Source organism: Haemaphysalis longicornis, unplaced genomic scaffold (genome assembly GCF_048455015.1).
Source record: "Haemaphysalis longicornis isolate Haplotype H1 unplaced genomic scaffold, Haemaphysalis longicornis Haplotype H1 scaffold_5, whole genome shotgun sequence".
Taxonomy (NCBI): Eukaryota; Metazoa; Arthropoda; class Arachnida; order Ixodida; family Ixodidae; genus Haemaphysalis; species Haemaphysalis longicornis.
This window is the reverse complement of record NW_027526385.1, coordinates 151,683,447-151,707,046: the sequence shown is the minus strand read 5'-3', so window position 1 is coordinate 151,707,046 and position 23,600 is coordinate 151,683,447. Positions and strand designations below refer to the sequence as shown.

The window sequence follows — 23,600 nt, the reverse complement described above, 5'->3', positions numbered from 1 at the left end:
ATGGTATCGAAGGGCGGCGCATCTCGGATAATCTGCACACAATGCGCGTGCTGTGTGAAACAACATCGGTACACGGAGACAAGGCCGCGGTGCTAAAGGTGGATTTAAGTAAGGCCTTCGACCGTGTTGATCACGACTTTCTTTTTGGGCTGCTTAAAGCTTGCAACATCGGGGAACGTCTTCTGAAGTACATCGCCGTTTGCTATAGGGAGGTGTCAACGCGCCTTGTCATCAACGGACAAACAACGGACAAGATACTCGTTAACAGGTCGGTGCGACAAGGATGTCCGCTGTCACCGATACTTTTCGCACTTTACCTTGAACCTCTCTGTCGTTCCATTCTGAACGACAATACTGTCGGTGGCGTCAGCCTGGCAGACGAGACCGTGAAAGTGCTCGCCTATGCTGATGATCTGACCCTCGTGTGTGCTTCCAAAGAGGAGATGCGCAAAGCGGTGCAACATGTGTCGGAATTCTGCAATGTGTCTGGTGCAAAAGTGAATCGTGACAAGTGTTCGGGTGCATGGTTGGGTGATTGGGACGCCAAGCCAACGAGCTTCTTGGACATGCAGTGGTCTGACCAAGTCGGCATGTATCTCGGCGTTTGTTTTGATACCACCAATCTGCAAAATGGACAAAACACCATCAGTCTAAACGGACTAGCAGCAAAGGTGCGTGCGTGGCATGGGAGAACCATACCACTTGGAAATCGTGCGTTTGTGTGCAACACAGTTTTCTTTCCTGCTGTTTGGTATGCTGCTCAAGTGATGCCATGCCTACCAGCCGATGTGAATCGAGTGCATAGATTCTTTGCCACGTTTATTTGGGAGTCTCGCTTTGAACGAATGAGGAGGAGTAACCTGTTTCTAAGTTTAGCCAAAGGTGGTCTGGGATTGGTCAATGTTGAGGTAAAGCTCAAAGTTCAGAGGTACCTTTTTTTTCGCAGGCAGAATAGGCCTCTAATGTTGAACTCATTTGCTAAGCTGGGCTGTGGGTTTTTGAGAGACTGGCTTAAAGATGCTGGTGTAGGACCAAGGTCACGAGTGCTAAAGTTTTACAGGGAGCTGGAACAGGCGGTCCGGTTTTTCGAAGAGAGGTTCTCACGGGACTACTTAATGGAAGTGAAAAGAAAATCACTGTACTGGGACACGATTGACATGCTTTTTCCAGCTCCGCTCTACCGGTCACGAATGGATAGTACATTAGTGTCAGACGTCTTGAAACGATTACCACGGCTTCCTGTTAAGGTCGCCGTCAAGGATTTTTTTATCAGGTTTCACGTGGAAGTTCTGCCGGTAAAGCCATGGCTGGCAAACAAAGGTTTCTTTGTTCCGTGGTCAACCAACTGTGATCTCTGCCCTTACGCAGAGTCCCTTCAGCACGTGTTCCTCTTTTGCACGAACGCAGCGCATTTCTGGCATGAGGTCAGATCAGCATTTGGAATTTCTCTGTATCCAACTTGGAAAGATGTGAAGTTTCTCACAAGTGAGGAATTCCGAGATGACAAATGTGTGGAAATTGTCCTGCTGTTGGGATTGTATGCAATTTGGCGGTCTCGCACGGATCACGTCCTTTGTTTGGAGGGAGCAAAGTCCGCGTGGACGCATTTTTGTGACGCGTTTGCCTACACCAGCTCTCTGTTAAAAAGTGCAGACGACGAGCTATCCAGCAAGTGGAAAGTAATGGAGGCGCAATTGCACAGACGCGTCCATCCGTGATTTCAAGATGAACCAGTGTATCTGTGTGTTGCACTTCGCTGAGTGTACTCTGTTATGTCAACGGTCTCTGATGTATAAAGGCAAAGACTGCCTTTTTACTATGTACATAGCACCCGATTTTAAATAAAGCTTAAAATAAAAAAAAAAAAAAAAAAGGGCCCGCTAGCTCAGTTGGTTAGAGCGTCGTGCTAATAACGCGAAGGTCGTAGGTTCGATCCCTGCGCGGGCCAGGATTTTTTTCATTCTGAACCTAGTTTTTCCCTGTGGCTGTATAAAGGTCATTCAGGGGCCCAGCACGGGCGAATACAAAACATTTTGTGCCGGCCACGCATCCTGAGACTTTTTTCCTAAGCCCGGGTACGAACCCATTTAGCGATTCAGCACTTGAGGAAAGGTGAAGTGTCGGGCCCGCTAGCTCAGTTGGTTAGAGCGTCGTGCTAATAACGCGAAGGTCGTAGGTTCGATCCCTGCGCGGGCCAGGATTTTTTTCATTCTGAACCTAGTTTTTCCCTGTGGCTGTATAAAGGTCATTCAGGGGCCCAGCACGGGCGAATACAAAACATTTTGTGCCGGCCACGCATCCTGAGACTTTTTTCCTAAGCCCGGGTATGAACCGATTTAGCGTTTCAGCACTTGAGGAAAGGTGAAGTGTCGGGCCCGCTAGCTCAGTTGGTTAGAGCGTCGTGCTAATAACGCGAAGGTCGTAGGTTCGATCCCTGCGCGGGCCAGGATTTTTTTCATTCTGAACCTAGTTTTTCCCTGTGGCTGTATAAAGGTCATTCAGGGGCCCAGCACGGGCGAATACAAAACATTTTGTGCCGGCCACGCATCCTGAGACTTTTTTCCTAAGCCCGGGTATGAACCGATTTAGCGATTCAGCACTTGAGGAAAGGTGAAGTGTCGGGCCCGCTAGCTCAGTTGGTTAGAGCGTCGTGCTAATAACGCGAAGGTCGTAGGTTCGATCCCTGCGCGGGCCAGGATTTTTTTCATTCTGAACCTAGTTTTTCCCTGTGGCTGTATAAAGGTCATTCAGGGGCCCAGCACGGGCGAATACAAAACAGTTTGTGCCGGCCACGCATCCTGAGAATTTTTTCCTAAGCCCGGGTACGAACCCATTTAGCGATTCAGCACTTGAGGAAAGGTGAAGTGTAGGGCCCGCTAGCTCAGTTGGTTAGAGCGTCGTGCTAATAACGCGAAGGTCGTAGGTTCGATCCCTGTGGGGGCCAGGATTTTTTTCATTCTGAACCTAGTTTTTCCCCGTGGCTGTATAAAGGTCATTCAGGGGCCCAGCACGGGCGAATACAAAACATTTTGTGCCGGCCACGCATCCTGAGACTTTTTTCCTAAGCCCGGGTATGAACCCATTTAGCGATTCAGCACTTGAGGAAAGGTGAAGTGTCGGGCCCGCTAGCTCAGTTGGTTAGAGCGTCGTGCTAATAACGCGGAGGTCGTAGGTTCGATCCCTGCGCGGGCCAGGATTTTTTTCATTCTGAACCTAGTTTTTCCCTGTGGCTGTATAAAGGTCATTCAGGGGCCCAGCACAAGCGAATACAAAACATTTTGTGCCGGCCACGCATCCTGAGACTTTTTTCCTAAGCCCGGGTACGAACCCATTTAGCGATTCAGCACTTGAGGAAAGGTGAAGTGTCGGGCCCGCTAGCTCAGTTGGTTAGAGCGTCGTGCTAATAACGCGAAGGTCGTAGGTTCGATCCCTGCGCGGGCCAGGATTTTTTTCATTCTGAACCTAGTTTTTCCCTGTGGCTGTATAAAGGTCATTCAGGGGCCCAGCACGGGCGAATACAAAACATTTTGTGCCGGCCACGCATCCTGAGACTTTTTTCCTAAGCCCGGGTATGAACCCATTTAGCGATTCAGCACTTGAGGAAAGGTGAAGTGTCGGGCCCGCTAGCTCATTCTGCTTCCGGTAGCGCTGGCGTGCGGTCGCAAAATGTCGAGCTCCGCCCAAGGAGCGGCTTCAGCGGGCCTGTCGGCCCGCGGTAATAGGATATATGCCCAGGATGCTGATGATTACCAAGTACTTTTTCCACAGTTTCCTTCAGGTCAGTCGGTTTTAAACACGGTTTTTCTTCATGCCGACATGCGTGCCCGGCCTTACCGCGTTGAGGACTTTCGGGACGTTTTGGCTCGTCTGGAACTGCTCCCCGACGTCGTGGCGTTGGGGGCGTACCAGATGAGTCACGTTTGGGCAGTGACGTTCAAGTCGGCGGAGGGTGTAAAGAAGATTTCTGCGCTCACTGATATCAAGGTGAAGGATCGTCGGTGCCTTGTTATCGACCCGTCGAATCAAGAAGCCCGCCTCAAGCTTCACTGGCTGCTGCACAACGTGCCGGACGACGCCGTTCGCGCTGCGCTGGCGCCCTACGGTCGTGTCGGCGAGGTGCGCAGGGAGCGGTGGCGCGTCGAAGGCATCCAAGACAAGGGCTCGACACTTCGTACGGTGACCCTCAAGTTGAAGGCGTTCGTGACCATCGACGACCTGCCGCACGAACTTCGTGTGGCGGGTGACAAGGCCCTCGTCGTCGTCGCCGGAAGGGCCCCGCAGTGCTTACGTTGCAACCTCAAGGGGCACGTCAGGCGAGAATGCAAGTTTCCAAAGTGTTCTTCATGCCGTCGCTTCGGGCATGATGCAAGCGCCTGCGTTAAGTCCTATGCCAGCGTCACCGGTCCAGCGAGGGAGGACGACCTCCGGGAAAACCTCATGGACGATGCAGAAGCGGAGGAGACAGCTGCAGGAGTAGCCGACAAGGCGGTGAAGGAGTCGACGTCGGCGGGGCGGGTCGAGGCCGAGGCTGGCCAGCGCGTTCCTGAAAAGGAGCAGCCGGTCGAGCCGAAGACGCCTCCCCCTCACGTCTCGTCGAACGAGGACAACGGAACCGGAGCGGCAAGTCAGGGGACGACGGAGGTGTCGGCTCTAGCAGCCGAAGCAGTGCAAATGGACCTGAGTGTGGCCGTGGCAAAGCGACAACGCGAAGGCAACGACACAGAGCAGGGTGACGGACTCACCAGCAGCGAGGAGCCCCCGGCAAGGCGGTTTCAGTGAGACGTCCGAGCTTCAAGCCGAAGCCCAACGTCCCACCAGACCGTACGAAAACTCCGGCTCCGCCCACCTAGCCAGCACGTCACTACGAAAGGCAGTCGCCGTCCTGTTCCTCAGTGTTTGTTGTTGCGCTGCTGTCTTGAATCGCCAACGAACTAAACGCAACAGTGTAGTTGGGTCAAGGCAGTATTTTTGGAGGGGGTATTGTGTTCCTGATGCTTATGCTTTGATATTTAGGTTTGGCTTGGGGGAGGGTGGCAGTGTGTATTGCAGCGGCCGTGAATCCCGCAGGCCATACGAATGTCTCATAAGTGCGGGATTTTGGAGCGTGTATGGGATGTTTGCAGTTGACAAAGCGTCTTTCTTTTTCGTGCTGCATGAATTTAAGTGTTGTGCGATAAGTCTAGCTCCCTCCTAAACATGGTTTACTTGAGCAAACCAATGCGCATTGCCACGCTTAACGTCAGGGAATTTTCGGATCGGAGACGTCAAAATCAGGTGTATCGACTCGTAACAGATGAGGATTTGGACATCGTGGCCTTGCAAGAGACCAAAGTTGGGAGGGAGGACCAGACGGATCGTATGGTGCGGCCCTTTATTGCGCGCTATGATGTGTGCGTGTCGCATGCGGTCGGGTTTTCTGCGGGTTGCGCACTTCTAATTCGGAGAAGCTTAGGGGCCGCTCTAAAGACTGTCACCGCCTCGGAAACGGGGCGGTATGTTGTGTGCGACTTGGAGTATTGTTCCAATGAATGGCGTGTAATGTGTTTCTACGGGCCCACCAATACAGCCGAAAGGAAGGCTTTCTTTGAAGAAATGCGTCCATGGTGTGAGACGGAACGACTCTTAATTTTAATGGGCGATTATAATTGTGTTTGCTCAGCGCGCGACAAAAGCAGCACGACCAATTTCAGAGACGCCAGTACGGTGGTACTGAATGAGATAGTAGCCGGCTGCGCCCTGGAAGATGCAGGTGATAGCATGAGCAATGCAGGCACCGTTCGCTATACACACTTTCAGGGCAATAGTCATGCGGGGCTCGACAGGGTGTATCTTTCCGTAGAACTCGTACGTGAATGTGACAAATACGAAGTGACCCCTGTTTCATTTAGCGACCATTGTCTGGTGTCGTTAACACTAGACAGGGTCGCTAAACGTGAAAACGCGTTCTCCTGGGGTTTGTGGAAAATGAACAACAAACTTCTGCAAGATGATAAATTTGTCGAGGCGGTTGACGCATGCGCACGGACCTCATTTAGCAGCTCAGGAGTGACGAACTTCATTCGGAAGTGGGAGCTGTTCAAACAAGAAGTTAAGCTAAAAGGCCTTGAACGTTCTTCTGCAATGAAGAGCGACGAGAAAAAGAAAGAAGCCACGCTACGAAGTAATCTCGACGCTCTTATTGTAGCAGAATGTAGATCGCCGGGGACGTGCAGAGATGACATACAGAATGTTAAAGCAAAGCTCGAGGTCTTAGATCAGGGCAAATATCATGGCGCGCTTGTTCGCGCAAGAGCAGAAAAGATGCTGCTGGGAGAGGCGCCGACCAAAAGAGCCTTGTGCTCCGAGAAAAAGTACGCTCGCAGAAATGCGATAGCGGAAATAGAAAGCGAAGGCGTCTTGTACAAGGACCAAGCCAGCATAGAACGCTATTTTTGTAACTTTTACGACAAGCTGTTTGCACGTCACGCTATTGATGTCGTGGCGTTTAAGGATGAATTTTTGAGATTGTTGCCATGCCTAAACAAAGAGGTGTCAGCACTGCTCGAAACAGACATAACGGAGAATGAAGTAAGAAAAGCTATAGAGGAGTTGAGCCCGGGAAAGACGCCTGGCCCCGATGGGCTAAGCGCTGCATTCTATAAAAAGTTTAAAGAGTGCCTAAGTCCAGTGTTGTGTACGTTATACGCTGAGGCGTATCAGAATGGTGTGCTGCCACCGTCTTTTCATGAGTCGCACACCATTTTTATTCCTAAGTCAGATGATGACGCCAAACTCCGAACTGTATCTGGGTATCGCCCAATCAGTCTCACTAATGTAGACTATAAGATTTTAATGAAAATTCTGGCGAGTCGTTTGCAGACTGTTATTAGGGACATCGTTGGACCGCATCAAACATGCGGTATAAAGGGGCGGTCGATAGTAACGAACATTCATACTGCTCGAAGTGTTCTTGAGTGTTGCGACAGCACTCAAGGTTCTCTAGCAATGCTCCAGGTAGACCTGGAGAAGGCGTTCGATCAGGTATCACACGAGCTCCTTATAGCCATGTTAGAGCATATAAATGTAGGGGCTGTTATTCTTCAAGGAGTGCGCATGGCGTATAGTGGGTGTTCAACTAGCCTCGTTGTGAACAAGTCGCTCAGCAAAGCAGTGCAGGTTCAACGTGGCGTACGTCAGGGTTGCCCATTGTCCCCATTGCTTTTCTGTGTATATGTAGAAGCGTTTTGTTTGAGTGTTATTGGAAGCAAAACCATCAACGGCTTTCGACTACAGTCGTGTGAGGTGCGTGTGTTGGCCTATGCCGACGACATTGCACTTTTCTTTATTGATAAAAGCAGCATAAGCGAAGCTGTAAAGACACTAAAGGCCTTTTGTAAATACAGTGCCAGCAGTGTGAACTGGCAAAAATGTTTAGGTTTCTGGCACGGCCAATGGGAAGAAGCCCCGGAGGTGTTTGAAAGCATAAGCTGGCAGACGACGCCAACCAAATACTTAGGTGTGCCTCTCGAAAACTACGAGGACAGTGATCCCTATTGGCGCAGACAGACAGCTGAATTGCGCGATAGAGCAGAAAAATGGCAAGGCACTGGGCTCTCCATTTTTGCAAGAGGCTCAGTCTGCAATGTGTTCTTAATAAGTAAAATATGGTACGTGCTCCAGGTGTTACACTGTTCGCGTGCGCATGTGCAGGCGTTGCACCGCGTTTTCGCCGTGTTAATTTGGGAGTCCACGTGGGAAAAAACAAGTCGAACGAACTTGTTTCGGCGCGTGCGTAGCGGGGGCCTTTCCTTGTCTCATTTGTTTTTACGACAGGTTGTCAATCGTTTTCTCTTCCTTCGGGATGTACAAGACCCCTTTTTGCGTACTGTTTGCCAAATGAAGTTGTCTGTGGTGTTACCCGATTTTGTTATAGCGTCAGCACGTTTCCCTGTCTTGACAATGAAGGGATACTTCCGCGAAGTTGTTCAAGCGACCCAGTTTTTGCGTGCCCGCTTCACGATGGAATACCTATGTAGCGTAACGCGGAAAAAATTGTATAATGATCTCGTTGACTCTGTATTTCCAGTTCCACTGTACCGGTCAATGTACCGTGCAGGGCCAGGCCAGGATGTGCTTAAACGCGTGAAATCTATGGCGGTACCGCCATGGGTTAAAACGTTCTTTTTTAAGCTCCACGCGGGTGTCCTACCAGTCAAAACGTGGCAAAAAGAGAAAGGACTGTACGTTCCGTGGGGGGTTGACTGTTATCCGTGCAAAAAGCTGGAGACAGTAGAACACGTGTTTTTAGAATGTTGGGATGGGGTCTTTTTTTGGGACGTGCTTCAGAGGACTTTGAAGAAAGATTTCCCTCTAGACGCCTACGGTATCAGGTTTATACCCATCGACAATGACGGCGGGTTGCCGTATGATGTGGTGATGGTTTTGGCTCTGCACAGCATTTGGAAATCTCGCATGGCTATACGCCACCGCGATGTTGATGCTAAGCGTTCCAAGGAATACTTTGGAGAAACTGTTCGTTTGATTGTAGAGGTTTGGAAGACTCAGCCTGACCCCCCGGAATGGCTTCCAGTAATGGAGTCGCTGACAAACCTTAAGCAGTTTTAGCCATTTCCTGCTAGCAAAAGACTGTTAGCAGTTTTATCAGTGTATGTTACAGCTTTGTGTACCTGTTTTTCTTGCTTTGTGTGCTTGTTCTCTGTCAAAGTGTGGCAATAAAGAAAAAAAAAAAAAAAAAAAGCTAGCTCAGTTGGTTAGAGCGTCGTGCTAATAACGCGAAGGTCGTAGGTTCGATCCCTGCGCGGGCCAGGATTTTTTTCATTCTGAACCTAGTTTTTCCCTGTGGCTGTATAAAGGTCATTCAGGGGCCCAGCACGGGCGAATACAAAACATTTTGTGCCGGCCACGCATCCTGAGACTTTTTTCGTAAGCCCGGGTATGAACCCATTTAGCGATTCAGCACTTGAGGAAAGGTGAAGTGTCGGGCCCGCTAGCTCAGTTGGTTAGAGCGTCGTGCTAATAACGCGAAGGTCGTAGGTTCGATCCCTGCGCGGGCCAGGATTTTTTTCATTCTGAACCTAGTTTTTCCCTGTGGCTGTATAAAGGTCATTCAGGGGCCCAGCACGGGCGAATACAAAACAGTTTGTGCCGGCCACGCATCCTGAGAATTTTTTCCTAAGCCCGGGTACGAACCCATTTAGCGATTCAGCACTTGAGGAAAGGTGAAGTGTCGGGCCCGCTAGCTCAGTTGGTTAGAGCGTCGTGCTAATAACGCGAAGGTCGTAGGTTCGATCCCTGTGGGGGCCAGGATTTTTTTCATTCTGAACCTAGTTTTTCCCCGTGGCTGTATAAAGGTCATTCAGGGGCCCAGCACGGGCGAATACAAAACATTTTGTGCCGGCCACGCATCCTGAGACTTTTTTCCTAAGCCCGGGTATGAACCCATTTAGCGATTCAGCACTTGAGGAAAGGTGAAGTGTCGGGCCCGCTAGCTCAGTTGGATAGCTCAGTGGTCATTCCACTTCCGGCTGCCAAGCTGTGAAGGTGCGGAAAGGATGAGCTCCGATAGCTCGTTATCGGCGGCCGCCGGCCGCGGTTTATCTGTTTCTTCGGACGAATACCGTGTTTTACTGCCTCCGCTGCCAACTGGAAATGCTGCGCTTAACACTGTGTTTTTGCACTGTGATGTGTCCGGGCGGCCATACCGCATCAACGACTTCGAAGACGAGATGGAACGACTGGGAGTGATCCAGGATGTGGCGTCGATTGGAGCCTATCAAATGAACCATGTGTGGGCTGTGTCGACGCACTCCGCGGCAGCCAAGCACCGCCTAGTTGCTGCGAAAGAACTTCGTATCAAGGGCAAGAAATGTCTCGTGCTCGACCCCAACGATGGCGAAATTCGCATCAAGATCCACTGGCTGCCGTACCAGCTTAGCGATGACGTCGTGCGGAAGGCCCTCGAGCCTTTCGGAAAAGTTGACCGCATCACAAGAGAGACTTGGCCAACAAGCAAGTTCAAGGGAGCCCAAACGTCGATAAGGTCAGTAACCATAACCTTGAAGAATGGGTACACGACCGAAACATTGCCGCATCAGCTGCGTATCCAGGGAGGCAATGCCCTTGTGATAGTGCCCGGACGATCGCCTTTGTGCCTGAGGTGCAAGAGGAATGGGCATATCAGAAAGAACTGCCGCATACCGCGGTGCTCCGAATGCCGTAGGTTCGGGCATGAGGCTCCGGATTGCCGGAAGACCTACGCGATGGTCACGGGAGGCAAGAGTGAGGAGGAAGACACAGAAGCCGTTATGGATGAGGAAGAAGCTGAGGAGGCAGCGGCCTCCCCCCCACTGCACGAAGACCAGCCGACGTTGGAGACAACGCAAAGCCCGCCTGTAGCTTCGCCACCTCCTGAGGTGTCAATGGAGGTGCCTAGGAAACCCGGAGAATACGGTGAGCCCGAAAAACCCCCGCAAAACGAACTTTCTGTCAGCATGCCGACTACGTCGACCACAAAAGACAGCGTGATAGGCGTAGAGCCTCAATATGAAGTCTCGCGAGAACAGGCGAAGGAAACTGCGCTGTCAGGAAGGGAAGCGGAGGAAGTGACTGAATTTCCAGCCTTGTCGCCGATTGAACCAGAAGCAGAAGATGAACTAAATGAGGCGTCAGGAAGGAAAACCGCTCATGTAAAAAATAAGTGGAACGCGCCCACTAAAAGAAGGGCTCGCTTTAACCCCGCGCCACGCGTACCCATAGAAATACGACGTCGAAAGCGTTCCGTTTAACCGGCCAACGTAACTAGGCGCGCCATTCGCAAATAGAAAGGAAAGAAAAAGAATCTTTATTTTTTGCAAATGCCCTTCCTAAAACTCGCAACCTTCAACTGCCTAAGCCTTGTAGGCCGTATGCGCAAGCAGTGGCTCTTAAACCAGCTTTTGCAGGAAGGAATCGACATAGCATTCCTTCAAGAAACAAAATTAGCCTCAAACGAGCAGCTAGATAGCGCGGCTCGATTCTTTCACAATCGCTTTCACTGTCACTTCTCGCCCGCGTGCGGGCGCAGCGCAGGAAGTGCAATCATGATAAGGAAAAGGCCGGCTTTAACCGTGTATCCTGAATATGAAAGGGATCACAGCGGGCGTGTTTGCAGTGTCGATTTAATACTTCGTGGCGAGCAATACAGGCTTATCTCAATCCATGCACCAAATGACCCGCCGCAACGGACAGAATATTTCACGAAGCTCAGGCAGTATCTTGACACCCCATGCCGCACCGTTCTCGCGGGTGACTTCAACTGCGTACTGCAGGCGCGTGACTGCTCAAAAAGAAGGCCAGCTGACCCCAGTTTGAAGGAGTTGCAAAAGCTCTTACGCGATTTTGACTTGCAGGACGTAGCAGATGGCACACCAGCCCTCGCCCCTGCATTCACGCACTGGCAGGGGGACTGCCATGCGCGACTAGATCGCGTGTACGTATCGAGTGAGCTTATGTGCATGAACGTCTCCTCCCGAGTAACGCCAGTGGCGTTCTCTGACCACGGCTTTGTCACTGTCACATTTGAGAACGGCGACCACCGAAGGACCAAGCAAACTGCCAAACCTTCTTGGCAATTATGGAAACTTAACGAAAGCCTTTTAGACGAGGAGGATGTGGTCTCAGGGATTAAAGCTATAATCACGCAGGTACGAGAGCGGGGCGAGGTAAACGCCATAGCGTGGGAAGAAGTGAAAGAAGAATGCAAAATGTTTCTTGTGGCGAAAGGGCAGGAAAAAGCGGCTCTAAAAAGGGAAAGAAAAAACGTTTTAATGCGCACGCTTCGAAGTCTCATTGAAGCGGAAAATTCCGAACCGGGAAAGTTTATGACAGATATTAGAGAATGCAAAGGACAGCTCCTATCAATTTTGGAAGCCGACTATAAAGGCGCTATGATTCGTTGTCGACTCGAAGCACAACAGAGGGACGAGGAACCGATCAAGATTTTTAGAACGAAAGAAAGGCAACATGCTGCACGAAACAGAATAGAGGCGGTGCAAGATGGCGACGACATTCTTACCAGCCAAGACGACTTTGTAAGGGCGTTCACAGGGATGTACAAAAGTCTGTTCGAAGAGAAAGATGGCGTACACAGTCGGGGGTGCGCGTTTAATTATGCTGATCTGTTGCCAAAGGTCAGCGATGATATTAGAGAGGAAACAAATGAAAGCATTTCCGAGTCTGAAGTTGAATGGGCCATTAAAAAGCTGAAGCCTAGGAAAACGCCCGGTATCGACGGCCTAGGAAGTGCATTTTACAAGAAGTTTGCATCGGATTTGGTGCCAATTCTTTGTTCCGTGTACGAAGACATACTGAAGCGGGATCTGATGCCTCCCTCCATGAGGCAAGGCCTGACGGTCCTAATCCCAAAAAAGCACTCCAACCGTGTCCCGACCCCGGGCGACTTCCGCCCCATCAGCCTTCTGACGACTGATTACAAATTGCTGGCAAAAATTATGGCGAAGCGACTCGACGTAGCGCTCAGTGAGGTCATAGGGGGCCACCAAGCATATGGTATCGAAGGGCGGCGCATCTCGGATAATCTGCACACAATGCGCGTGCTGTGTGAAACAACATCGGTACACGGAGACAAGGCCGCGGTGCTAAAGGTGGATTTAAGTAAGGCCTTCGACCGTGTTGATCACGACTTTCTTTTTGGGCTGCTTAAAGCTTGCAACATCGGGGAACGTCTTCTGAAGTACATCGCCGTTTGCTATAGGGAGGTGTCAACGCGCCTTGTCATCAACGGACAAACAACGGACAAGATACTCGTTAACAGGTCGGTGCGACAAGGATGTCCGCTGTCACCGATACTTTTCGCACTTTACCTTGAACCTCTCTGTCGTTCCATTCTGAACGACAATACTGTCGGTGGCGTCAGCCTGGCAGACGAGACCGTGAAAGTGCTCGCCTATGCTGATGATCTGACCCTCGTGTGTGCTTCCAAAGAGGAGATGCGCAAAGCGGTGCAACATGTGTCGGAATTCTGCAATGTGTCTGGTGCAAAAGTGAATCGTGACAAGTGTTCGGGTGCATGGTTGGGTGATTGGGACGCCAAGCCAACGAGCTTCTTGGACATGCAGTGGTCTGACCAAGTCGGCATGTATCTCGGCGTTTGTTTTGATACCACCAATCTGCAAAATGGACAAAACACCATCAGTCTAAACGGACTAGCAGCAAAGGTGCGTGCGTGGCATGGGAGAACCATACCACTTGGAAATCGTGCGTTTGTGTGCAACACAGTTTTCTTTCCTGCTGTTTGGTATGCTGCTCAAGTGATGCCATGCCTACCAGCCGATGTGAATCGAGTGCATAGATTCTTTGCCACGTTTATTTGGGAGTCTCGCTTTGAACGAATGAGGAGGAGTAACCTGTTTCTAAGTTTAGCCAAAGGTGGTCTGGGATTGGTCAATGTTGAGGTAAAGCTCAAAGTTCAGAGGTACCTTTTTTTTCGCAGGCAGAATAGGCCTCTAATGTTGAACTCATTTGCTAAGCTGGGCTGTGGGTTTTTGAGAGACTGGCTTAAAGATGCTGGTGTAGGACCAAGGTCACGAGTGCTAAAGTTTTACAGGGAGCTGGAACAGGCGGTCCGGTTTTTCGAAGAGAGGTTCTCACGGGACTACTTAATGGAAGTGAAAAGAAAATCACTGTACTGGGACACGATTGACATGCTTTTTCCAGCTCCGCTCTACCGGTCACGAATGGATAGTACATTAGTGTCAGACGTCTTGAAACGATTACCACGGCTTCCTGTTAAGGTCGCCGTCAAGGATTTTTTTATCAGGTTTCACGTGGAAGTTCTGCCGGTAAAGCCATGGCTGGCAAACAAAGGTTTCTTTGTTCCGTGGTCAACCAACTGTGATCTCTGCCCTTACGCAGAGTCCCTTCAGCACGTGTTCCTCTTTTGCACGAACGCAGCGCATTTCTGGCATGAGGTCAGATCAGCATTTGGAATTTCTCTGTATCCAACTTGGAAAGATGTGAAGTTTCTCACAAGTGAGGAATTCCGAGATGACAAATGTGTGGAAATTGTCCTGCTGTTGGGATTGTATGCAATTTGGCGGTCTCGCACGGATCACGTCCTTTGTTTGGCAGGAGCAAAGTCCGCGTGGACGCATTTTTGTGACGCGTTTGCCTACACCAGCTCTCTGTTAAAAAGTGCAGACGACGAGCTATCCAGCAAGTGGAAAGTAATGGAGGCGCAATTGCACAGACGCGTCCATCCGTGATTTCAAGATGAACCAGTGTATCTGTGTGTTGCACTTCGCTGAGTGTACTCTGTTATGTCAACGGTCTCTGATGTATAAAGGCAAAGACTGCCTTTTTACTATGTACATAGCACCCCATTTTAAATAAAACTTAAAAAAAAAAAGGCCCGCTAGCTCAGTTGGTTAGAGCGTCGTGCTAATAACGCGAACGTCGTAGGTTCGATCCCTGCGTGGGCCACTTCTTTTTTTATTCTGAAACCTAGTGCTCGCCGTGGCTTTATAAAGGTCGTTCAAGGACCCAACACGAGCGAATACAAAACATTTTGTGGTGGCCACGCATCCTGGGGCCTTTTTCCTAAACCCGGGTCTGAACCCAGTTAGCGATTCAGCACTTGAGGAAAGGTAAAGTGTCCGGCCCGCTAGCTCAGTTGGTTAGAGCGTCGTGCTAATAACGCGAAGGTCGTAGGTTCGATCCCTGCGTGGGCCACTTCTTTTTTTATTCTGAAACCTAGTGCTCGCCGTGGCTGTATAAAGGTCGTTCAAGGACCCAACACGAGCGAATACAAAACATTTTGTGGTGGCCACGCATCCTGGGGCCTTTTTCCTAAACCCGGGTCTGAACCCAGTTAGCGATTCAGCACTTGAGGAAAGGTAAAGTGTCCGGCCCGCTAGCTCAGTTGGTTAGAGCGTCGTGCTAATAACGCGAAGGTCGTAGGTTCGATCCCTGCGTGGGCCACTTCTTTTTTTATTCTGAAACCTAGTGCTCGCCGTGGCTGTATAAAGGTCGTTTAAGGACCCAACACGAGCGAATACGAAACATTTTGTGGTGGCCACGCATCCTGGGGCCTTTTTCCTAAACCCGGGTCTGAACCCAGTTAGCGATTCAGCACTTGAGGAAAGGTAAAGTGTCCGGCCCGCTAGCTCAGTTGGTTAGAGCGTCGTGCTAATAACGCGAAGGTCGTAGGTTCGATCCCTGCGTGGGCCACTTCTTTTTTTATTCTGAAACCTAGTGCTCGCCGTGGCTGTATAAAGGTCGTTTAAGGACCCAACACGAGCGAATACGAAACATTTTGTGGTGGCCACGCATCCTGGGGCCTTTTTCCTAAACCCGGGTCTGAACCCAGTTAGCGATTCAGCACTTGAGGAAAGGTAAAGTGTCCGGCCCGCTAGCTCAGTTGGTTAGAGCGTCGTGCTAATAACGCGAAGGTCGTAGGTTCGATCCCTGGGCGGGCCACTTCTTTTTTTATTCTGAAACCTAGTGCTCGCCGTGGCTGTATAAAGGTCGTTCAAGGACCCAACACGAGCGAATACAAAACATTTTGTGGTGGCCACGCATCCAGGGGCCTTTTTCCTAAACCCGGGTCTGAACCCAGTTAGCGATTCAGCACTTGAGGAAAGGTAAAGTGTCCGGCCCGCTAGCTCAGTTGGTTAGAGCGTCGTGCTAATAACGGGAAGGTCGTAGGTTCGATCCCTGGGCGGGCCACTTCTTTTTTTATTCTGAAACCTAGTGCTCGCCGTGGCTGTATAAAGGTCGTTCAAGGACCCAACACGAGCGAATACAAAACATTTTGTGGTGGCCACGCATCCTGGGGCCTTTTTCCTAAACCCGGGTCTGAACCCAGTTAGCGATTCAGCACTTGAGGAAAGGTAAAGTGTCCGTCCCGCTAGCTCAGTTGGTTAGAGCGTCGTGCTAATAACGCGAAGGTCGTAGGTTCGATCCCTGGGCGGGCCACTTCTTTTTTTATTCTGAAACCTAGTGCTCGCCGTGGCTGTATAAAGGTCGTTCAAGGACCCAACACGAGCGAATACAAAACATTTTGTGGTGGCCACGCATCCTGGGGCCTTTTTCCTAAACCCGGGTCTGAACCCAGTTAGCGATTCAGCACTTGAGGAAAGGTAAAGTGTCCGGCCCGCTAGCTCAGTTGGTTAGAGCGTCGTGCTAATAACGCGAAGGTCGTAGGTTCGATCCCTGGGCGGGCCACTTTTTTTTTTATTCTGAAACCTAGTGCTCGCCGTGGCTGTATAAAGGTCGTTCAAGGACCCAACACGAGCGAATACAAAACATTTTGTGGTGGCCACGCATCCTGGGGCCTTTTTCCTAAACCCGGGTCTGAACCCAGTTAGCGATTCAGCACTTGAGGAAAGGTAAAGTGTCCGGCCCGCTAGCTCAGTTGGTTAGAGCGTCGTGCTAATAACGGGAAGGTCGTAGGTTCGATCCCTGGGCGGGCAACTTCTTTTTTTATTCTGAAACCTAGTGCTCGCCGTGGCTGTATAAAGGTCGTTCAAGGACCCAACACGAGCGAATACAAAACATTTTGTGGTGGCCACGCATCCTGGGGCCTTTTTCCTAAACCCGGGTCTGAACCCAGTTAGCGATTCAGCACTTGAGGAAAGGTAAAGTGTCCGGCCCGCTAGCTCAGTTGGTTAGAGCGTCGTGCTAATAACGCGAACGTCGTAGGTTCGATCCCTGCGTGGGCCACTTCTTTTTTCATTCTGAAACCTAGTGCTCGCCGTGGCTTTATAAAGGTCGTTCAAGGACCCAACACGAGCGAATACAAAACATTTTGTGGTGGCCACGCATCCTGGGGCCTTTTTCCTAAACCCGGGTCTGAACCCAGTTAGCGATTCAGCACTTGAGGAAAGGTAAAGTGTCCGGCCCGCTAGCTCAGTTGGTTAGAGCGTCGTGCTAATAACGCGAAGGTCGTAGGTTCGATCCCTGCGTGGGCCACTTCTTTTTTTATTCTGAAACCTAGTGCTCGCCGTGGCTGTATAAAGGTCGTTCAAGGACCCAACACGAGCGAATACAAAACATTTTGTGGTGGCCACGCATCCTGGGGCCTTTTTCCTAAACCCGGGTCTGAACCCAGTTAGCGATTCAGCACTTGAGGAAAGGTAAAGTGTCCGGCCCGCTAGCTCAGTTGGTTAGAGCGTCGTGCTAATAACGCGAAGGTCGTAGGTTCGATCCCTGCGTGGGCCACTTCTTTTTTTATTCTGAAACCTAGTGCTCGCCGTGGCTGTATAAAGGTCGTTCAAGGACCCAACACGAGCGAATACAAAACATTTTGTGGTGGCCACGCATCCTGGGGCCTTTTTCCTAAACCCGGGTCTGAACCCAGTTAGCGATTCAGCACTTGAGGAAAGGTAAAGTGTCCGGCCCGCTAGCTCAGTTGGTTAGAGCGTCGTGCTAATAACGCGAACGTCGTAGGTTCGATCCCTGCGTGGGCCACTTCTTTTTTCATTCTGAAACCTAGTGCTCGCCGTGGCTGTATAAAGGTCGTTCAAGGACCCAACACGAGCGAATACAAAACATTTTGTGGTGGCCACGCATCCTGGGGCCTTTTTCCTAAACCCGGGTCTGAACCCAGTTAGCGATTCAGCACTTGAGGAAAGGTAAAGTGTCCGGCCCGCTAGCTCAGTTGGTTAGAGCGTCGTGCTAATAACGCGAAGGTCGTAGGTTCGATCCCTGCGTGGGCCACTTCTTTTTTTATTCTGAAACCTAGTGCTCGCCGTGGCTGTATAAAGGTCGTTCAAGGACCCAACACGAGCGAATACAAAACATTTTGTGGTGGCCACGCATCCTGGGGCCTTTTTCCTAAACCCGGGTCTGAACCCAGTTAGCGATTCAGCACTTGAGGAAAGGTAAAGTGTCCGGCCCGCTAGCTCAGTTGGTTAGAGCGTCGTGCTAATAACGCGAAGGTCGTAGGTTCGATCCCTGCGTGGGCCACTTCTTTTTTTATTCTGAAACCTAGTGCTCGCCGTGGCTGTATAAAGGTCGTTCAAGGACCCAACACGAGCGAATACAAAACATTTTGTGGTGGCCACGCATCCTGGGGCCTTTTTCCTAAACCCGGGTCTGAACCCAGTTAGCGATTCAGCACTCGAGGAAAGGTAAAGTGTCCGGCCCGCTAGCTCAGTTGGTTAGAGCGTCGTGCTAATAACGCGAACGTCGTAGGTTCGATCCCTGCGTGGGCCACTTCTTTTTTCATTCTGAAACCTAGTGCTCGCCGTGGCTTTATAAAGGTCGTTCAAGGACCCAACACGAGCGAATACAAAACATTTTGTGGTGGCCACGCATCCTGGGGCCTTTTTCCTAAACCCGGGTCTGAACCCAGTTAGCGATTCAGCACTTGAGGAAAGGTAAAGTGTCCGGCCCGCTAGCTCAGTTGGTTAGAGCGTCGTGCTAATAACGCGAAGGTCGTAGGTTCGATCCCTGCGTGGGCCACTTCTTTTTTTATTCTGAAACCTAGTGCTCGCCGTGGCTGTATAAAGGTCGTTCAAGGACCCAACACGAGCGAATACAAAACATTTTGTGGTGGCCACGCATCCTGGGGCCTTTTTCCTAAACCCGGGTCTGAACCCAGTTAGCGATTCAGCACTTGAGGAAAGGTAAAGTGTCCGGCCCGCTAGCTCAGTTGGTTAGAGCGTCGTGCTAATAACGCGAAGGTCGTAGGTTCGATCCCTGCGTGGGCCACTTCTTTTTTCATTCTGAAACCTAGTGCTCGCCGTGGCTTTATAAAGGTCGTTCAAGGACCCAACACGAGCGAATACAAAACATTTTGTGGTGGCCACGCATCCTGGGGCCTTTTTCCTAAACCCGGGTCTGAACCCAGTTAGCGATTCAGCACTTGAGGAAAGGTAAAGTGTCCGGCCCGCTAGCTCTGTTGGTTAGAGCGTCGTGCTAATAACGCGAAGGTCGTAGGTTCGATCCCTGCGTGGGCCACTTCTTTTTTTATTCTGAAACCTAGTGCTCGCCGTGGCTGTATAAAGGTCGTTCAAGGACCCAACACGAGCGAATACAAAACATTTTGTGGTGGCCACGCATCCTGGGGCCTTTTTCCTAAACCCGGGTCTGAACCCAGTTAGCGATTCAGCACTTGAGGAAAGGTAAAGTGTCCGGCCCGCTAGCTCAGTTGGTTAGAGCGTCGTGCTAATAACGCGAAGGTCGTAGGTTCGATCCCTGCGTGGGCCACTTCTTTTTTTATTCTGAAACCTAGTGCTCGCCGTGGCTGTATAAAGGTCGTTCAAGGACCCAACACGAGCGAATACAAAACATTTTGTGGTGGCCACGCATCCTGGGGCCTTTTTCCTAAACCCGGGTCTGAACCCAGTTAGCGATTCAGCACTTGAGGAAAGGTAAAGTGTCCGGCCCGCTAGCTCAGTTGGTTAGAGCGTCGTGCTAATAACGCGAACGTCGTAGGTTCGATCCCTGCGTGGGCCACTTCTTTTTTTATTCTGAAACCTAGTGCTCGCCGTGGCTTTATAAAGGTCGTTCAAGGACCCAACACGAGCGAATACAAAACATTTTGTGGTGGCCACGCATCCTGGGGCCTTTTTCCTAAACCCGGGTCTGAACCCAGTTAGCGATTCAGCACTTGAGGAAAGGTAAAGTGTCCGGCCCGCTAGCTCAGTTGGTTAGAGCGTCGTGCTAATAACGCGAAGGTCGTAGGTTCGATCCCTGCGTGGGCCACTTCTTTTTTTATTCTGAAACCTAGTGCTCGCCGTGGCTGTATAAAGGTCGTTCAAGGACCCAACACGAGCGAATACAAAACATTTTGTGGTGGCCACGCATCCTGGGGCCTTGTTCCTAAACCCGGGTCTGAACCCAGTTAGCGATTCAGCACTTGAGGAAAGGTAAAGTGTCCGGCCCGCTAGCTCAGTTGGTTAGAGCGTCGTGCTAATAACGGGAAGGTCGTAGGTTCGATCCCTGGGCGGGCCACTTCTTTTTTTATTCTGAAACCTAGTGCTCGCCGTGGCTGTATAAAGGTCGTTTAAGGACCCAACACGAGCGAATACGAAACATTTTGTGGTGGCCACGCATCCTGGGGCCTTTTTCCTAAACCCGGGTCTGAACCCAGTTAGCGATTCAGCACTTGAGGAAAGGTAAAGTGTCCGGCCCGCTAGCTCAGTTTGTTAGAGCGTCGTGCTAATAACGCGAAGGTCGTAGGTTCGATCCCTGCGTGGGCCACTTCTTTTTTTATTCTGAAACCTAGTGCTCGCCGTGGCTGTATAAAGGTCGTTCAAGGACCCAACACGAGCGAATACAAAACATTTTGTGGTGGCCACGCATCCTGGGGCCTTTTTCCTAAACCCGGGTCTGAACCCAGTTAGCGATTCAGCACTTGAGGAAAGGTAAAGTGTCCGGCCCGCTAGCTCAGTTGGTTAGAGCGTCGTGCTAATAACAGGAAGGTCGTAGGTTCGATCCCTGCGTGGGCCACTTCTTTTTTTATTCTGAAACCTAGTGCTCGCCGTGGCTGTATAAAGGTCGTTCAAGGACCCAACACGAGCGAATACAAAACATTTTGTGGTGGCCACGCATCCTGGGGCCTTTTTCCTAAACCCGGGTCTGAACCCAGTTAGCGATTCAGCACTTGAGGAAAGGTAAAGTGTCCGGCCCGCTAGCTCAGTTGGGTCGCGTCCGTGGCTTGGTCGGGGATTCCACTTCCGGCCACCGCCGAGAGCGGACGCACGATGGAAAGCTCCGCCGGAGCAAGTTTTGCGGCCCTTGAGGGCCGCGGTTCCAGGGTTTCTGCTTCGGACAACGAAGGTTATCGAGTCATGCTGCCAAGTCTTCCTACAGGTCGTACAGTAGTTAATACAGTTTTTTTGCACGGTGACGTTGATACCAGGCCTTACAGAGTTGAGGATTTTCGTGACGCGCTCGGTCATTTGGCACTGCTCCCGGACGTTATCGCTCTGGGGGCGTATCAAATGAATCACGTGTGGGCTGTCACATTCAAGAACGCTGAAGCGGTGAAGAAAATCCTCGCTATCACGGAAATGAAAGTGAAAGGCCGGCGCTGCTTGATTATCGACCCGACGAACCAGGACGTAAGGATCAAAATTCACTGGGTGTTGTACGGCGTGACCGACGAAGAAGTGCGCGTCGCCCTGGCCCCGTACGGCAAAGTGACTAACGTGACAAGAGAGCGCTGGCGCGTTCACGGCGTCGTCGACAAGGGATCGACGACTCGATTGGTAACGTTGCAGCTGAAGGCTGGTGATACAGTGGAGGACCTTCCCCATCAGCTTCGAATAGCCGGAGAACAGGCCCTCGTCGTGGTGCCGGGAAGGGCGCCTAAGTGTCTTCGCTGTCACACCACCGGGCATGTGCGTCGCGAGTGTCGCGTACCGCGTTGTGGACTTTGTCGTCGCTTCGGCCACGACGAGTCCAACTGCGTACGCACTTACGCTAACGTAGCTGGACCCGGGGGGCACGAGGATATGTCCGAGTTCGTAATGGATGAGGCGGAGGCGGAAGACGTCGCCACGGTGGATGGCGACAATGCGAAGAGGGATGAGACGCCCACTGAGGCGGACAACATCGAGCGCGACGTCGAGGCAATGCAAGGACAAGACGAACCAGGGCAATCAAAAGCGGCAGCTACTGAAGCAGCGCATGCCCCTGAAGATGAAGATGGCATGCATATCCAGGCTGAAGAGCCGGGAAAAGGTGACGTCAAGGTCAAGAGGAGTGACGAGGAGGGCGACGACGAAGCAGCTTCAAAGCGGCCGCGTAAAGAAAGAAAAGACACTGCGGGCACAAGGGCCGTCAACGTCAGCGAACAGACGACTGCGAAGGAGCCTTACGTGAGGCGTTCGTCGCTTCACGTAAAGCCCAACGTAAACGCCGACAGGAAACTCGCTGCAACACCGCATTCACAGTGCAAAAATCGTGGGAAGTAGGCGGAACTCAGACTCCTGACAGTGGGCAGCTCCCGACGCTGGTTGTGTGGACGTGCAGCAGTGTACTACCCCACGAGTATGGTGGACCAACGTGGAAAAAAAAAAGAAAGCCCCTTCACAACAGTGATAGTGAATCCTTGTGTCGCCAAGCCAGAGCACGGATGTACGCACCGCTATCAACTGCAAGGTATGCGCAGTTCAAATTGGCTCGCTCGTAACTCGTAATGCCAGTGACGATTACGGAAGCCCTACGGGTCGCGACATTGAATGTGCGCGGTCTATCAGCGAGGCGCCGACAGTACCAGTTGAGCCGCCTGTCTCTTGAGGAAGGGCTAGACGTATTGGCTTTACAAGAGACTAAAGTAGCAACACAAGAGCAGGCCGATCGAATGGTGCAACCATTTACAGGACGTTACAATGTTTGTGTGTGTCACGCGGCTGGTACATCGGGGGGGTGCGCCCTTTTGTTTAGGAACAGCTTGGATATGCAAATCGAAGCCGTGTTGGCATGCGAAAGTGGTCGTTTGGTTGTTGCTGATGTTTTTTTCAGTGGCTTAAGTTGGAGGTTCATATGTGTCTATGCTCCAAACAATTCGAACGAGCGTGCAAACTTTTTTGAGCAGCTTGAAGGTTATCTCAAGTGTGATCGATTGATTGTGATACTGGGGGATTTCAACTGTGTATGTTCTGCACACGATCGCTCTACAAACGTGCCTGTGCGGGATAGGAGTGCCAACCTGCTTAGTCGACTGACCCAGGAGTGTCAAATCGAAGACGTGGGTTCTGTGTTTACACCCGGAACTGTGTGTAAATTCACTCACTTCCAACGCGAGAGCAATGCTAGACTAGATAGAGCATACGTGTCCATTGAACTGGTGCCGTCATGCAATAGCTATGACGTAAAACACGTATCTTTTACGGACCACAGCCTTGTGTTGTTTACGTTAGGCAGGAAAAAAGAAAGTGCAAAGTTCAATTGGGAGCTATGGAAATTTAATGAACGGTTGCTCGAGGATGGCGAGTTCGTGAAAAGCGTACAAAGTGAAATAGCGAAAACGTTGTCAGCAGTACCAGAAAGCTACTGCGTCGTATGGGAAGAATTTAAAAGTCGCGTCAAAATGATTGCAATCGAAAGAGGAGGCAGTATCCGGCGCAGTGAACGGAAAGCCGAAAATGAACTACGTAACCAGCTTGACGAACTAATCAGCCTGGAGAACGAGCAGCCAGGAAAATGGTTAGACGAAATAAGGGGTGTGAAAAATAAACTGGAAATAATGGACGACGTTAAGTACCGGGCGGCAATGATAAGAGCACGAGCGGAAAAACTGTGGGCTGGGGAGAAACCTAGCAAGCGTGCTTTAGGCGATGAAAAGAGATACGCAACAAAAAACGAAATAAAACAGATAAACTTCCGAAACGAAGCTACAGGTGACAAAGAAAGCATAGAAAGTGCATTCGTCGAGCACTACAGTAAATTGTTTGGGCGAGAGAGACTAATACAACCTGGTTTTGCGAACTGTTTCCTGGCGCACATGCCGCGATTAGAAGACGACGTACGAACACGATTAGAGGAGCCAATCACGTTGCAGGAAATCGAAGCGGCAATTGACGAATTAGCGGCGGGAAAGTCACCAGGCCCTGACGGCCTGGGAGCAGCGTTTTATCGAGCCTTTAAGA

General features: G+C 50.9%; 3 protein-coding genes and 34 non-coding genes across 37 annotated transcripts; all 37 read left to right on the top strand.

The window, feature by feature from the left end:
* Nucleotides 1-274: 274 nt before the first annotated feature.
* On the top strand, nucleotides 275-1,841 carry LOC144139456 (uncharacterized). Its single transcript, XM_077671790.1, has one exon. The coding sequence runs from the start codon at nucleotides 444-446 to the stop codon at nucleotides 1,716-1,718; it is 1,275 nt and encodes a 424-aa protein (XP_077527916.1). The 5' UTR covers nucleotides 275-443; the 3' UTR covers nucleotides 1,719-1,841.
* A 33-nt stretch (nucleotides 1,842-1,874) lies between these two features.
* Nucleotides 1,875-1,948, top strand: Trnai-aau (transfer RNA isoleucine (anticodon AAU)). The gene has a single exon. It is a non-coding gene; the product is annotated as a tRNA-Ile (tRNA).
* Nucleotides 1,949-2,123: 175 nt separating this feature from the next.
* Nucleotides 2,124-2,197, top strand: Trnai-aau (transfer RNA isoleucine (anticodon AAU)). Its single transcript has one exon. It is a non-coding gene; the product is annotated as a tRNA-Ile (tRNA).
* Nucleotides 2,198-2,372: 175 nt separating this feature from the next.
* Nucleotides 2,373-2,446, top strand: Trnai-aau (transfer RNA isoleucine (anticodon AAU)). The gene has a single exon. It is a non-coding gene; the product is annotated as a tRNA-Ile (tRNA).
* A 175-nt stretch (nucleotides 2,447-2,621) lies between these two features.
* Nucleotides 2,622-2,695, top strand: Trnai-aau (transfer RNA isoleucine (anticodon AAU)). Its single transcript has one exon. It is a non-coding gene; the product is annotated as a tRNA-Ile (tRNA).
* Nucleotides 2,696-2,870: 175 nt separating this feature from the next.
* Nucleotides 2,871-2,944, top strand: Trnai-aau (transfer RNA isoleucine (anticodon AAU)). Its single transcript has one exon. It is a non-coding gene; the product is annotated as a tRNA-Ile (tRNA).
* A 175-nt stretch (nucleotides 2,945-3,119) lies between these two features.
* Trnai-aau (transfer RNA isoleucine (anticodon AAU)) lies at nucleotides 3,120-3,193 on the top strand. The gene has a single exon. It is a non-coding gene; the product is annotated as a tRNA-Ile (tRNA).
* A 175-nt stretch (nucleotides 3,194-3,368) lies between these two features.
* Nucleotides 3,369-3,442, top strand: Trnai-aau (transfer RNA isoleucine (anticodon AAU)). The gene has a single exon. It is a non-coding gene; the product is annotated as a tRNA-Ile (tRNA).
* Nucleotides 3,443-8,980: 5,538 nt separating this feature from the next.
* Nucleotides 8,981-9,054, top strand: Trnai-aau (transfer RNA isoleucine (anticodon AAU)). Its single transcript has one exon. It is a non-coding gene; the product is annotated as a tRNA-Ile (tRNA).
* Nucleotides 9,055-9,229: 175 nt separating this feature from the next.
* Trnai-aau (transfer RNA isoleucine (anticodon AAU)) lies at nucleotides 9,230-9,303 on the top strand. Its single transcript has one exon. It is a non-coding gene; the product is annotated as a tRNA-Ile (tRNA).
* Nucleotides 9,304-9,531: 228 nt separating this feature from the next.
* LOC144139938 (uncharacterized) lies at nucleotides 9,532-12,459 on the top strand. Its single transcript, XM_077672162.1, has 2 exons — nucleotides 9,532-10,449; nucleotides 12,452-12,459. Exons 1-2 carry the CDS (start codon nucleotides 9,552-9,554, stop codon nucleotides 12,457-12,459), a joined length of 906 nt encoding a protein of 301 aa, XP_077528288.1. The 5' UTR covers nucleotides 9,532-9,551.
* Nucleotides 12,460-14,404: 1,945 nt separating this feature from the next.
* Trnai-aau (transfer RNA isoleucine (anticodon AAU)) lies at nucleotides 14,405-14,478 on the top strand. The gene has a single exon. It is a non-coding gene; the product is annotated as a tRNA-Ile (tRNA).
* A 175-nt stretch (nucleotides 14,479-14,653) lies between these two features.
* Trnai-aau (transfer RNA isoleucine (anticodon AAU)) lies at nucleotides 14,654-14,727 on the top strand. Its single transcript has one exon. It is a non-coding gene; the product is annotated as a tRNA-Ile (tRNA).
* Nucleotides 14,728-14,902: 175 nt separating this feature from the next.
* On the top strand, nucleotides 14,903-14,976 carry Trnai-aau (transfer RNA isoleucine (anticodon AAU)). Its single transcript has one exon. It is a non-coding gene; the product is annotated as a tRNA-Ile (tRNA).
* Nucleotides 14,977-15,151: 175 nt separating this feature from the next.
* Trnai-aau (transfer RNA isoleucine (anticodon AAU)) lies at nucleotides 15,152-15,225 on the top strand. The gene has a single exon. It is a non-coding gene; the product is annotated as a tRNA-Ile (tRNA).
* A 175-nt stretch (nucleotides 15,226-15,400) lies between these two features.
* Trnai-aau (transfer RNA isoleucine (anticodon AAU)) lies at nucleotides 15,401-15,474 on the top strand. The gene has a single exon. It is a non-coding gene; the product is annotated as a tRNA-Ile (tRNA).
* A 175-nt stretch (nucleotides 15,475-15,649) lies between these two features.
* Nucleotides 15,650-15,723, top strand: Trnai-aau (transfer RNA isoleucine (anticodon AAU)). Its single transcript has one exon. It is a non-coding gene; the product is annotated as a tRNA-Ile (tRNA).
* A 175-nt stretch (nucleotides 15,724-15,898) lies between these two features.
* Trnai-aau (transfer RNA isoleucine (anticodon AAU)) lies at nucleotides 15,899-15,972 on the top strand. The gene has a single exon. It is a non-coding gene; the product is annotated as a tRNA-Ile (tRNA).
* Nucleotides 15,973-16,147: 175 nt separating this feature from the next.
* Trnai-aau (transfer RNA isoleucine (anticodon AAU)) lies at nucleotides 16,148-16,221 on the top strand. The gene has a single exon. It is a non-coding gene; the product is annotated as a tRNA-Ile (tRNA).
* Nucleotides 16,222-16,396: 175 nt separating this feature from the next.
* Trnai-aau (transfer RNA isoleucine (anticodon AAU)) lies at nucleotides 16,397-16,470 on the top strand. Its single transcript has one exon. It is a non-coding gene; the product is annotated as a tRNA-Ile (tRNA).
* A 175-nt stretch (nucleotides 16,471-16,645) lies between these two features.
* Nucleotides 16,646-16,719, top strand: Trnai-aau (transfer RNA isoleucine (anticodon AAU)). Its single transcript has one exon. It is a non-coding gene; the product is annotated as a tRNA-Ile (tRNA).
* Nucleotides 16,720-16,894: 175 nt separating this feature from the next.
* Trnai-aau (transfer RNA isoleucine (anticodon AAU)) lies at nucleotides 16,895-16,968 on the top strand. The gene has a single exon. It is a non-coding gene; the product is annotated as a tRNA-Ile (tRNA).
* A 175-nt stretch (nucleotides 16,969-17,143) lies between these two features.
* Trnai-aau (transfer RNA isoleucine (anticodon AAU)) lies at nucleotides 17,144-17,217 on the top strand. Its single transcript has one exon. It is a non-coding gene; the product is annotated as a tRNA-Ile (tRNA).
* A 175-nt stretch (nucleotides 17,218-17,392) lies between these two features.
* Nucleotides 17,393-17,466, top strand: Trnai-aau (transfer RNA isoleucine (anticodon AAU)). The gene has a single exon. It is a non-coding gene; the product is annotated as a tRNA-Ile (tRNA).
* A 175-nt stretch (nucleotides 17,467-17,641) lies between these two features.
* Trnai-aau (transfer RNA isoleucine (anticodon AAU)) lies at nucleotides 17,642-17,715 on the top strand. Its single transcript has one exon. It is a non-coding gene; the product is annotated as a tRNA-Ile (tRNA).
* A 175-nt stretch (nucleotides 17,716-17,890) lies between these two features.
* On the top strand, nucleotides 17,891-17,964 carry Trnai-aau (transfer RNA isoleucine (anticodon AAU)). Its single transcript has one exon. It is a non-coding gene; the product is annotated as a tRNA-Ile (tRNA).
* Nucleotides 17,965-18,139: 175 nt separating this feature from the next.
* Trnai-aau (transfer RNA isoleucine (anticodon AAU)) lies at nucleotides 18,140-18,213 on the top strand. The gene has a single exon. It is a non-coding gene; the product is annotated as a tRNA-Ile (tRNA).
* A 175-nt stretch (nucleotides 18,214-18,388) lies between these two features.
* On the top strand, nucleotides 18,389-18,462 carry Trnai-aau (transfer RNA isoleucine (anticodon AAU)). Its single transcript has one exon. It is a non-coding gene; the product is annotated as a tRNA-Ile (tRNA).
* Nucleotides 18,463-18,637: 175 nt separating this feature from the next.
* Trnai-aau (transfer RNA isoleucine (anticodon AAU)) lies at nucleotides 18,638-18,711 on the top strand. Its single transcript has one exon. It is a non-coding gene; the product is annotated as a tRNA-Ile (tRNA).
* Nucleotides 18,712-18,886: 175 nt separating this feature from the next.
* On the top strand, nucleotides 18,887-18,960 carry Trnai-aau (transfer RNA isoleucine (anticodon AAU)). Its single transcript has one exon. It is a non-coding gene; the product is annotated as a tRNA-Ile (tRNA).
* A 175-nt stretch (nucleotides 18,961-19,135) lies between these two features.
* Nucleotides 19,136-19,209, top strand: Trnai-aau (transfer RNA isoleucine (anticodon AAU)). The gene has a single exon. It is a non-coding gene; the product is annotated as a tRNA-Ile (tRNA).
* Nucleotides 19,210-19,384: 175 nt separating this feature from the next.
* On the top strand, nucleotides 19,385-19,458 carry Trnai-aau (transfer RNA isoleucine (anticodon AAU)). The gene has a single exon. It is a non-coding gene; the product is annotated as a tRNA-Ile (tRNA).
* Nucleotides 19,459-19,633: 175 nt separating this feature from the next.
* Trnai-aau (transfer RNA isoleucine (anticodon AAU)) lies at nucleotides 19,634-19,707 on the top strand. The gene has a single exon. It is a non-coding gene; the product is annotated as a tRNA-Ile (tRNA).
* A 175-nt stretch (nucleotides 19,708-19,882) lies between these two features.
* On the top strand, nucleotides 19,883-19,956 carry Trnai-aau (transfer RNA isoleucine (anticodon AAU)). Its single transcript has one exon. It is a non-coding gene; the product is annotated as a tRNA-Ile (tRNA).
* A 175-nt stretch (nucleotides 19,957-20,131) lies between these two features.
* On the top strand, nucleotides 20,132-20,205 carry Trnai-aau (transfer RNA isoleucine (anticodon AAU)). Its single transcript has one exon. It is a non-coding gene; the product is annotated as a tRNA-Ile (tRNA).
* A 175-nt stretch (nucleotides 20,206-20,380) lies between these two features.
* Trnai-aau (transfer RNA isoleucine (anticodon AAU)) lies at nucleotides 20,381-20,454 on the top strand. The gene has a single exon. It is a non-coding gene; the product is annotated as a tRNA-Ile (tRNA).
* Nucleotides 20,455-20,694: 240 nt separating this feature from the next.
* Nucleotides 20,695-22,305, top strand: LOC144139455 (uncharacterized). The gene has a single exon (XM_077671789.1). The coding sequence runs from the start codon at nucleotides 20,709-20,711 to the stop codon at nucleotides 21,921-21,923; it is 1,215 nt and encodes a 404-aa protein (XP_077527915.1). The 5' UTR covers nucleotides 20,695-20,708; the 3' UTR covers nucleotides 21,924-22,305.
* The last annotated feature ends 1,295 nt before the right edge of the window (nucleotides 22,306-23,600 follow it).